At 39.9% G+C, this 12,957-nt stretch overlaps 1 protein-coding gene across 3 annotated transcripts in view; it reads right to left on the reverse strand.

Annotated features, from left to right (window-relative positions):
* The window catches only part of iqsec3a (IQ motif and Sec7 domain ArfGEF 3a), a 121,436-nt gene that overhangs the window by 51,366 nt on the left and 57,113 nt on the right, over window positions 1-12,957 (reverse strand). For all 3 annotated transcript variants that reach the window (XM_082510331.1, XM_082510333.1, XM_082510332.1), the window contains one exon: window positions 3,726-4,362. In XM_082510331.1, coding sequence (XP_082366457.1) covers window positions 3,726-4,362 — 637 coding nt within the window. The remainder of the gene's footprint in view (window positions 1-3,725; window positions 4,363-12,957) is intronic.

The following is a 12,957-nucleotide window of genomic DNA, read 5'->3' on the forward strand; positions in this document are numbered from 1 at the left end:
GCTGCAGAATTAAGGGGTGGAAATTCAAACCATGATTATTAGCTTTCATGCTCATGCACAGTCTTACAGCGCAGAAACATCTGCATGATTAATGAGATGATTATATAACAGCAAAACTGGGACACAACTAATGCTGACTGTATGGGTAAATGAGGATGACAATAGAAAAGTCTTGATGTCATCAGAGGATGGAATTCTTTTTAGCTCATGCGTCCTTGACCAAAGTCATTTACAGAAAAAGCTCAGCGGTGACTAAATTTTAATGCAGACACTATCTTAATTTAATAGAAAAATAGAATTACACTGATGGGCCTTGGCCAAACAAAAACTGCAAGGAAAAAGTCCCAGCGTGGCCGAAATCAGATGTAATCCACTGCTGCGGACATCTGCAGAACAATACCCCCCTAAAATTCTAAATTTTGCATGAGCTGTTTAAAGAGAAGAAAAGTGATCATCTTATTGTGGAATGAAAAAAAAAACTATAAACCCTAACTTGGGTTTTGTGAGATACATAACATACATTTGCACTTTTTAGTGTATTTATGAGTGAAGGCAGCCCATCAAATCCATTTTCAGTGCTCTTTTTGATTCTTGGGAAATATGAACTGCTGAAGCAGATATTAGCAGCAGCTACTGAGCAGAAGTAAAGGTCACATCACCTCATTATAAAACAAAGTGCTGTGCATTCTGCATGAGTTGTTTACTTCTTCAAGACCTCTCCATTTTATGAGCAACTTAAAGTACACACAGTTGTGTGTGACTAGGATTGTAGCTAGAAGAGTTTAAATTGACAAAAATTAACTGAAAGGGCAGAAAGAAAATGTTTGGAGACTATATTCCCCGCCCTTCTATGTGCACACATGGGAAACCAGCAGAGCTGTAGCAAGAACCCCCCAGGTAACACAGCAGAACAAGCAGGTGTAAGTGTAGAGAAAGCATCAGTGACAACAGATATGACACTGATTAAGTCAGACAGCATGAAAATGCCAAGCCTGAGTGGAGCAGGGTTGCAAAGGGGCTTGCAGGTATGCAGCAACTTTAGGCAGGCAACGCAAAAGGCTCATCTTATATGAGTGAGCCATGAGCAAAACAAATATAATGTACATTTCCATGTAAGTGTATGTATTATTACATGGATTGACTAGTATTTAAATTTAAACCATTACGTATTTAAATTTAACCTTATTTAGAGAGAAAAAGTAATAGGGGGATCTGGAGGTTGAACGCTAAACTAAAGTGAGTTAATGCTCAAATACTTCATCATGAGGTCCTTCCCCAGTTATCAAGGTATCGCCCCACAGATCCAATTACTCTGACATTGATCTGGAGATCCATCAAGCCCCCTGCACCCCAGGTTGTACAGACAGAAGATCAATCTAGCTGATCACGTATCTCAAGCCTTGTTGACAGGGAGATCACAGGAAAGGGGGACCTTCAGATGTAAGATTAAAAGAGAGAAAATGGAAGTGAGAAGGAGACGTTAAGGTTAAAAGAATCATGAGCCTCAATTAGAGAAGTGACAACTGAGGAAATGCAATCAAAACTGAATGAAATGGAGCTGACAGAGAGCGAATATGGAAAAACTATCCAGCTCAGACATATTAGTTTCAGTGGCTTGGAATGAATGCTTTGCTGGCTTATCTGGCAGTTTTCTGTGTGTTCTTCTCACTCTGCGAATTTAAATATGTATTGGCAGAGAAGGACACAATCCAAATGACATCTCCCCTGTCACCTGTGAGCAAATTTCCTTTCAGAGTGTGTCACTGGTGCTCTGACTCTGAGAAACACTTAATACTAGAGCGACCATGTTTACTGATTGTTCTGGGTTATTGATTAAGCGCAGCCAAGCGTGCCGCACAGCACTTACAGGGACAGTAATAGAAGTCAAGACTTGAGGGACCGAGGTGTACCTTGAAAAGAAACAAATTGAACCAAGGGACTCGGAATACCTGGAAAAAATACCTGCATGAAGTACATTACAGTGGCTCAAGTCTGACAAGTTTCTGCTTGAAATACAGAGGATCCCAGCGAAATTAGTATTGCACATTAATATAGGGAAGCAATTTGAAAAGGAAACTCGGAAAAACGAATAGATTTGGGGGGCCTGGATATAGTTTACACTTGATATTACAACTTCCACAAGGCAGTTTAAAGGAGTCTTGGATGGCTTTCTTTCAAAATCATAACTTCAAATCTGGATTCACATTCAAAACACAGATTCTACTACTGCAGCTCTTTTTTGCTCATTTGTTTGTTTTCTTTTAGCAGAAAGGGAGTGCTTAGCTAGTTAGCAGTAGGAAGCTGGGTGAGCAAGATCCCTCTACAGTGTTACTTGCTTTATACATTACACCTTGACACACCAAAACTGGAGCACATGTGCAGTGTGTTAATGCAGTTATTGTTTATATAGCTCTGTTAAAATGGCGCAAAAAAAGACCAGATCCACAAACACTGATTGAGAAGTGCACTTCACCTTAGCAGATGGTAAAGCCTAGCCAACAGCCAGCCCACTGACCACACCCCTAATGATGCATCAGTAACTTCAAGCCCTAATAATTTAACAAGTTAGCTATGAAAACATCCATCCCCAGTACAATTGTCGTGAAATGGAAAATTAACTAGAGAGACAACAGAATATACGGCTGTAAACAGGTTTATTTTAGCTTTAAAGTTGGCCATGCTTTTATCAGCATCTATAGTTACTGACTCTCTTTGAAAGGCTGTAAATAAACAGCAGTTTATGGAAATGCATTTTTCAGCCCTCAAGGGTGCTTTTCTTACAGGCTGAATCTAAAATGGATCTAAAATTCAGTGGAGGGCCCTTTTACATAATCAATCCAGCACAAAAACGGTGAGGAGCCCCTCAGGTAGGGGCCTTACCTGCCATCTTACCTTGTCGAAGCTCGATGGACTGAAGAATGTTGTTTAGATGGATGATAATGAAAATTAATGTTTGATGGCTCTTGATGATTATGTAATGTAGATGATATCTGAGCTCCTGATGAACAGCGTGATAAGAACACAGACACGAGAACATGAAAATGCACGTAGAAAAACAGTCACTTTTTACAGTTCAGGACAAAGTCGGTTTAACTCGCTGCAATGAAATGTGCTTTTATTCTCCACAAATGTTAAGGCTTTTCACCATCCACTGATTAATATAAAGCATTAGAAAATATACAAATTTTAAAGGAGTCATGCAAATACAAACTTGCATTTTGTGACATTGTTTTTACTTCGACTTTGATGGGTAATTGTGCATCCTTGCTAGAATAGTAAAGCAGCCTGCACCTGAAAACTGTTTAGTGTAGTCTCAGAAAATCACAGTTTGAAAAAAACAATCCGGTTTTGGTGATGAAGACAACTGACGATGTCAATGAAGTGATGACATGGCATTGATGATGATGGTTTATGATAATGGAGAAAAGGAAATATTTTTAACAGCCCATAAGCGGTAATAGGGATCAATACATCGAACGAACAAAAACATAAATGAACAAATTTAAAAAATTAAAATAAAATTAAAAAGTCAGACACCAGCTTTGACCACAAACCACCTGACCTTCTCTTCAGACAAAAAAAACGAAACACCACAAAAATGTCAGACCACAGGACGTACAATACACACAAGCCAAGCTACTGCACCTCCTGCCCTCCCCCTCCCTCTCCCAAACACAACACACCAACACTCAACCCGCCCCCTCCCAACCCCAACACAACCCTACCTGCTTATTTTTGAGGTCAAGCGAGAGCTCATAGTCAGAGGCGGCGGAGTGCGAGCCGGCCCCGTTGCGGTGCACCCTCAAGGGCGAGGCTGTGTGGTGCAGACTGGCTCTCCTCCCCGGGCCACCTCCTTTTGCTCCTCCCCCTTCCTCGTCCTCTTCCTCCTGTGCTGCTTCACCCTCGCGTGGCTTGGCCTGCGCCTCCTCTACCTCTTGCTTTGTCTTTGCCTCCACAACTTCTTCTGACTCTTGATTCTCTTTCTCTGCAACCGTCTGCTCCTCTCGGCAAGGCGAAGGGGCTTTAGGGGCTTCCTGTGGGGCCGCCTCGCTCAGAGCCTTGACTTGCGGCTGAGGCTCGGGCTCTGGTGCAGGCTGGGCTTTCGGCTCAGGTTCTGGCTGAGGTTTGACTTCGGGTTGGGGTTGGGGTTGAGGTTGAGGTTGAATCTGCGGTTGGGGCTCAGTCTGTGGTTGGGGCTGTGCTGGCTGAGTCTGTGGCTGAGTCTCTTGCTGCTGTTGTTGGGGCTGCGGTTGCAGTTCGGGTTGCGGCTGTAGCTGTGGCTGTGACTGGGCCTCACTCTGCAGCTCTCCTTCTCCTCCCTTCCCTTCCTGAACCATAGACGAGTCTGGAGAAAGGTCATCGCTGCAGAAAGGAGGAGAAAATGCAGAGTGAGGTGTCTGCTGCATCCGTGGTGAGCTCTGACCTCTTCTCCAGGCTGCCTGGGTTAGTGGTAAGATGTTGACCCTTTCTCTCTTTTTTCTTTTTTGTGCCTCATCACTCAACAGTTCATCTGTCTGCCTGCTCTGTTATGAATGCCTTTCTTGTCTGTCTAGACACTGACAGACAATGAAAACCAGGAAAACATAAAGCACAGAGCAGCTTATAAAACCACAGTGTACAAAAGTTTAAAAAAAAAGAAAGAAAAAGATCAAGGCATTACTTCTTACAGCAAAATCTTTAGAAGAGAAAATGTGAAAAAAACAAGATAGTTAACAGCCAATAGTGACACACGCTCCCACACACACAGACGTAGGGGGGACAGTCATGCAGCCAAAACAAATGTCACTAAATGTGTGCCTGCTTGTGTGAATACTTGTATGTTGGAGTGTACTGTAGGTGTCGTTTTACACTTTAAAACAAAAAGAGGTGTAATAGGCATGTAATATACAGGAACAAATAATATATTTATATACTTTTTGTCCACATAGCAAATACCAGCTGTTTCTCTAATCATCCAATGTGTTTAAAGACATTTTGATCTAACTGACATCACCTTGAGAGCAGTTTTCAATGCTCCCTTGTCAGCTGATAGAAGAACATGACTAAGCAGTCATGTTAGTGGCTCAGTAAGGCTGCACTTAATCTGCCAGTATCATTTATCAGGAGTGCTTGTCAGACGGTCAAGAAGCTTCTGAAACACCTTTCCGTCACACCCTGATAACCGGGGCATTGGGATGTTCAAATGGAAATGCACACACACTGGCATCTGTGTTGAAGATAAAAGTAAGCATGGTTTAAACTGCTCTCACTGCCAATTTTTCTTTCTTTCAGTTGGACTATTTCTGCCACTTTGAGACGTACAAAAAAGTGCCTTCAAGAAAAAAAAAGTGATATTGACCACAAACCCAGCTGTGTAGAGTGTAGCTCTTATTTTAGCACACATGTGCCTTTAAACACATGGGACTGACTAATCTTTGATTACATATTGATGAAGTTTGAAAGACATTTCAACGTTTCTGTTTACTATAAGAACAACATGTATCAGCAGATTTTCCTGAAAGACTTACTTTGAATTTGTGCCGGTTTTGCACACCAGCTAAAAGTAACTGTGATAACAAGATAAGACTCCCCCCCCCCCCCCCCCCCGTTATTGGATTTGGTGATAAGAATTGAATCACTGAGCATAAAATCACCACTTTTCATGCAGAACTTCAGAAGAAAGTCAACACGATTTTTCTTCAGAGGAAGACAAAGGGCAACAACAACAATAAACTTTTAGTTTGTGTCTTAAGTTGTCTAAAAAAAGCCTTCATTAATAATAGCATACTTATATACTGCATTTCTGCTAATGTAGAGAGTTAATAATTACAAAAAAAAAAGATCCCTTGATGGCGACAAAAACCTGTCTGCCGCCTTCTTCTGCACAAGAGGCCTGGGTCTCATATATATATATATATATATATATATATATATATATATATATATATATATATATATATATATATATATATATATATATATAGCATTCTCCACTGCAACCACTGAACATCCAGGGTATGGACATTGAGGCTGTGGACAGCTACAGGTACCTTGGTGTTCATCTGAACAACAGACTGGACTGGACTCATAACTCAGACGCCCTCTACAGGAAAGGGCAGAGCAGGCTGTACCTGCTGCGGAGACTCAGGTCGTTTGGGGTGGAGGGCCCACTCCTGAAGACCTTCTATGACTCTGTTGTGGCTTCTGCTATCTTTTATGGTGTGGTCTGCTGGGGCAGCAGCATCTCTGCTGGGGACAGGAAGAGACTGAACAGGGTGATCCGAAGGGCCAGCTCTGTTCTAGGATGCCCTCTGGACCCAGTGGAGGTGGTGAGTGACAGGAGAATGGCGGCTAAGCTGTCATCCCTGTTGGACAACGTCTCCCACCCCATGCAGCAGACTGTGACAGCACTGAGCAGCTCCTTCAGTGGGAGACTGCGGCACCCACGGTGTGGGACGGAGAGATTTCGCAGGTCTTTCCTCCCCACTGCTGTCAGACTCCACAACAAAGACTTTAACTGAACAAACACACACATCCACACATGTGCAATAACACTAAGTGCAATAATCCTTTCTGGCATCGTTGTATTTTTACTCAGTTGTATATAGCATTCGTATTCTATTTTTATCTTATTGTATATTTTTATTCTATTTTATTCTACTGTATATAGTATATTATTTTATTCTATTCTGTACAGCTGTGTACTGTATTTATTCTTATTGTATTCTAATTTTTGCGTCATAACTTTTGCACTGTCCACTTCCTGCTGTGACAAAACAAATTTCCCACGTGTGGGACTAATAAAGGTTATCTTATCTTATCTTATCTTATCTTATATATATATATATATATATATATATATACGGCAGCACATAATAGGCTTGACAAAAAAGTATTCTGGTAATGGGTATAGCTAGGTCTGCTACTTCTAAAATAGAGCTTATATGAGCAATGAATAATGAAGAGGGAAAGTGTGCTTCTTCAACATTCAGCTGCAGGTGAGCTTTTTCTCATGCAGAAAATAGACCTGCCTGGAAAAAACAGAAGACTTCTTTTAGGGGAAGAGAGCCTGCCATGATCCCTGCTTACAATGTTTCCTTTCATTGTTATGAATCTAAATGTAGTCGTCCCGATTTGCATTTTGCTAGAGCCCCCGTTATGGTGAGAGATATTAAGACAACCAACAGGCGGCATGCAGCTGGATTAAAGTCAGATTCCGATAAAAGGAACAAAAAAAAGAAGGAACAGGTGATCAAAGGGAATTATTTTTGAAGAGGCACAAATAACCATGAAAAACGAACGCATATATATATATATATATATATATATATATATATATATATATATATATATATATATATATATATATATATATATATATATATATGCAGTTTTCCTGCTGCTCTGTCTTTCCCAGGTAAGGGGATTGAGCTGTTCTATGTATCAAAGTGACTGACAAGGCAAGGACAAGGTCTGGATGCTTCCTCTAATTTCCCAGTTTTTCCACATGTCAGTTCTGAAGATGGATAAGATAAGATAAGATAAGATAAGATAACCTTTATTAGTCCCACACGTGGGAAATTTGTTTTGTCACAGCAGGAAGTGGACAGTGCAAAAGTTATGAGGCAAAAATTAGAATACAATAAGAATAAATACAGTACACAACTGTACAGAATAGAATAAAATAAAATACTATATACAGTAGAATAAAATAAAATAAATATACAATAAGATAAAAATAGAATACAAATACAAATACTATATACAACTGAGTAAAAATACAACAATGAGCGCAGTGGCCTCCATGCTTTTCATCCAGAATACAATTATAGTGTCCACTGACATCTCCTGCTCTCACTGCCGTGATTGCGAACAGGCCGGTACGGTGGTGTGACGCGAGTTTGGGGCCGTCTGCTAATGCTGCATGCTGGGCTACAACCGCTAATATCACTCTCATAGAAAGGGAATCTCCACTTGTGTAAAATAAAAAGACAATCCATCCACCTTAAACAATCTGAATGAAATTCAGTACAGTTTTATAACATTTAGAAGGTAAAAGAAGGCAAAATACTATACAATGTACAGGTGTTAAATTGAATCGGGATGCATGAGAGAGTAGTTTTCCTTTGACTTATTTTGCAGTATTACAAAGTCTGGAAACATCTCTATGAATATATGCATGTCTTTATATGTAAGGACAGGCCCTTTGTTTCTGTACTGCATGAAGTAATAGTACAGAAGTCAGCAAAATGTACTTACTGCATCAAAGGAAAATAAGATATTCTACAGAGAGCTTGGTGACTGATATATTATCATACTCTACACTCTCTTACAGAATATAAAGTACCATATTGTTCCTTCAGCGGTACAATGGCTTGTCACTAGGGCTGTATCCCCCTAAGGTACTCCTTTTCTACCCTTGACAGGCTGTTTGTATCTCACAGAAACCGATCTTAAAGCTCCGGTGTCAATTTTGCACCTTAATGCTACAGCACAAAAATGAACCTGGATACAGGAGTGTGCATTCTATTCTTCTTTTGTATATATCATTCTTTAATCAATACTCATTCAGATTCTTGGAAACGAACTCACAGCTGTATAGCACTTTCCTTGTCTTATACAGCACTCAAAGCTTTATCACATGTGCAACTACAGCCAACTTAAACTATTTAGCATAACATGGATGTCATTGGACAGACACATGGATGAACACCACTTGGCACAGGGAAAACACTAACTTCTATCTAACTTAAATGAATAAGAAAACTGGAAAGCCATAAAATCTCCAAGTACAAAATGTTTTGTAATTTCTGCCTGGGAAAAGTACAGGAGTTACCTTGAACTCTGGTCACTAGGGTACATTTGTATAGAAACTGGACAGAAACTGACTTTTGCTGTACCCTTATTTCTAAGAGTGCTTATCAGGTTACTTAATTGTTAATATTGTGTGTCAAAAGTACTAGTACTATTTTAGCCCGGAGACACCCTCCAAAGAGTTAAAAGATAAATCTGAGACGTAGGGATGGGTACTGGTATCCGGTGCCATACATAAACGGTAGTAACCAGACCGAAAAGCAGCGCACATTTTGGTGCTTTATTTCTGTGCTTTTTTTCCCTGAGATGTCATACACTTTGGATTCTAGCCAATCATTTTACCTTTCCAAGGATAGTAGGCGGGCCCAGGTACGTACGTTCTTTTAGAGCAGAGCTACAAATTAAAAATGCCCAAGGTGAAGCCGTCAAAAGTCTTGCTGTACTTCACAGCAAAAGATGCAAACTCAGCAGCCTGCCACAAGTGCTTTAAGGTGATACTGTGCAAAGGAGGTAACACCTCGAATCTGATGAAGTTAAACTTTGATCACAAGCTAAAAAGGTCAAACACCACAGTTATCATATAGTTTTTGAGATTCATTAGAAATCTTAGCCAGATGACTCCACAGGCTCATCACAGTGTGGCAATATCCACATTATGGAAGAGTGTCTCTATCCCGCTTACAGCTTCGGTATGAGAAACAGGGCAATCCTTCTGTTCATGATAAGAGGCCAAATGAAAGAAAATGTCTGAAATGCAAGAATACCAATCAGGAAGGTGCGGGTTGTCTCTGTTCCAAATGGACTATTTTATTTCAGTTTATGATAGCTCACATACAGTCCATATTCTGAAACAATGATTCTCTAGATATCAATTATTGTTTCCATTTAAATGTTAACCCTTTAAGACCTACCATAGAACCAAGTTCGCCAGAGCTTATATTATATTTTTACATGCTGTGGAGCCATTTTTGGGAGCATTTCAAGTTGCTATACATCAATACAACCATTATAGCCCAAACTTTAATAATATGTCTGCATTAGGTGCATAGTAATTACATAAATTGCAAAAAAGTGCAATAAACTACAAAAAAATTGAAAATCGTTTTTGTTTTTTTAACATATATTTCTAGTTAGAGAAATTTAAGAGGCTTATCCCTCAAAACTGTAAATACAAAAAAGTTACACAAACTAGTTTCCCACCACAGGAAATTTATTTTGAGTGTCTTCATAGTTTTATTTTTGAAATACACCAATTTTTATATACTGCAGGAAAAACGAAAATAAATATTATAGTGCAAATTTGCAAAATAACAGCATATGCATCAAAATAAACTATTTCCAGCAGTGCAATATGAGTCTTAAGCATCCCAGAAACGACACAGAAAGTCATAAAGTCAAACATAACTTTTTAAAACACATAACAAGTAAAACACAAGCTCATAAGGCCCCGATCGTAAAAAAACTACATTTCCGCAAAATGACGTCACTTCCGGTTTCGGGCAGGTCATGCGGTCATGTGATAGTTCGCGCTGATGGACGTAGGAAGTGTTACAAACAGCTGATGGATCGGCGAAGCGTGTTTCTGGAATATCATGTTTTTGTTGCTGCAAGTGATTTTTATGCAGTTTTTGCAAAGCTATATGTGGAAGGAAACTGTGACCTAGGACAAGCTGATGGCATAAGATGTAAGTACAACTCCTCCAGTTTCATATGCAAAAAAAATTATTGCGCTAGCTTACTTGGTTGCAGAGCTACCGGGATTTAAAAATAGTTACGCAAAACAGAGCGTGCCCGCTCCGATCGGCTGTAAAGGGTTAATTAACTGGGCACCCTGCAAGATTTATTCATGTTTTCCAATAAAAATTGACCTTCAAGTACTCAAGGTATAGTTTAAATTGGACCTTTTCATTTCATCTCAATATTCATTTATCTTTTTCTAATCTTCCATTTCCATCACTGGAAAGTTATTAGATTGGTTAATTAGTCTAATTCCTTGCTTTACTTAGACTAATTTAATTACTGCATTTTGGGGTGATTTCCCACCTATAGTTTATTTATTCTGGTCCGAATAGTTGATGGGTTTGCAAACTTGTGGCTTTTCCCCATGGTTTGTTGTGTTTTTACACAGTGAAAAATCCAAGTGTACCCCAAGCAAATAAAAATGCGTCACTACACATCAAGTTAGACTATTCAGTTCTTTTATTGCAGAAGCGTCTGGGGCAGGAGCAATAAAAGTAAATACTGGAAGAAGGTGTTGTACCTGCAATATAGGAGAACATGGAGAATTTAGGTTCATTTCACAGCTAGTTGCTAGACCATACAGACCTTTGCGCATCTATAGTAGCTTGCTGCATTACATTAAAGCATATGTGGCTATGGGAAGTTTTGGGAACTGCACCGAGACCACCTCCTCAAAATGGTCTCGGTGCACTTGCTCAAATGCGATTACCGTGTTAAATGGACTAAACACAGCAGGTATGAAAACACCCTTAATAAAAGATACAAAAGCAGGTCCATCAACATGCTTTCACCTTCTCGTGTTAATGTTGTGAATTTAATTACGGTGATGCTTCCCAACAAAAAGGTAAAGTAATAAGATAGGAAAAATGACATCAGTAAGTCCCATCAGCGTGTGCCCCTAAAGCATCAAAGTTCTTTTGGCCTCATGGCAATCTTAGTTTCCCTCTAAAAAGCCTCCTGAGTGGCTCAGAAGCAGCTGTGCTCCATTTCTGAGTCCTAGCAAAGGAACATAAAGGAGATGCATTTTGGAGATGCTGCTCCACTGATATCCATTATTTCTGCTGTTAGGTAAAAGGGAGCAAAAGGGCAGCGGCAAAGAAATCTGTGTTCTTCCGACACAAAGCAACACTGACTGCAGGCAACATGGAAGTATATCAGGTTTTAAAGTCCAGGGTATCGGTAATTCATTCACATTGGCTGCCACATCTAAGATGTAAGCAAAAAAGAGCACATGCATTTGGAAGATGTAAAATTATTTAAGTTAAATGGAAGAGAATAATCTGGGGGTACTTTTTCTATTAAAGCATGGTATGTTTAGTTTCAGGCTGAGATGAAGAACAATTAAAGGAACTGTCACTTTTTGGAAATACCCATTTGCTAAGCAGTTTTAAAGTTTTTATACATAAAATTTTGTTGGGGATAAAACAAATGAGATATCTGGCGATTCTGTGAGCACTAGAAGTTTTCCTATGTCTGTGCTCAACTTCTCTAACCAGCTTTTGTGATGTTTCAGATCAGCTGAAGTGTGAAACTAAAGTAAAATACTGAAAAAAAAACTCACTGAAAAGCCTTCAGCTAATCCAAAATGCTGCAGCAAGAGTCCTGACAGGGACTAGAAAGAGAGAACATATTTCTCCTGTTTTGGCTTCCCTTCATTGGCTTCCTGTTAAATCCAGAATTGAATTCAAAATCCTGCTTCTCACATACAAGGTCTTAAATAATCAGGCCCCATCATATCTTAATGACCTTGTAGTACCATATCACCCTATTAGAGCACTTCGCTCTCGCTCTGCAGGCCTACTTGTTGTTCCTAGAGTATTTAAAAGTAGAATGGGAGGGAGAGCCTTCAGTTTTCAGGCCCCTCTTCTGTGGAACCAGCTTCCAGTTTGGATTCGGGAGACAGACACTATCTCTACTTTCAAGATTAGGCTTAAAACTTTCCTTTTTGTTAAAGCATATAGTTAGGGCTGGACCAGGTGACCCTGAATCCTCCCTTAGTTATGCTGCAATAGACGTAGGCTGCCGGGGGATTCCCATGATGCATTGAGTTTTTCCTTTCCAGTCACCTTTCTCACTCACTATGTGTTAATAGACCTCTCTGCATTGAATAATATCTGTTATTAACCTCTGTCTCTCTTCCACAGCATGTCTTTTATCCTGTCTTCCTTCTCTCACCCAAACCGGTTGCAGCAGATGGCCGCCCCTCCCTGAGCCTGGTTCTGCCGGAGGTTCCTTCCTGTTAAAAGGGAGTTTTTCCTTCCCACTGTTGCCAAAGTGCTTGCTCATAGGGGGGTCATATGATTGTTGGGTTTTTCTCTGTATCTATGAAGCGCCTTGAGGCGACTTTTGTTGTGATTTGGCGCTATATAAATAAAATTGAATTGAATTGAATGGAAAATTTTAAAGTGTAGCTGCTATAGTCTG

Source organism: Aulonocara stuartgranti (assembly GCF_965226115.1).
Source record: "Aulonocara stuartgranti genome assembly, chromosome: 17".
NCBI classification, from domain to species: domain Eukaryota; kingdom Metazoa; phylum Chordata; class Actinopteri; order Cichliformes; family Cichlidae; genus Aulonocara; species Aulonocara stuartgranti.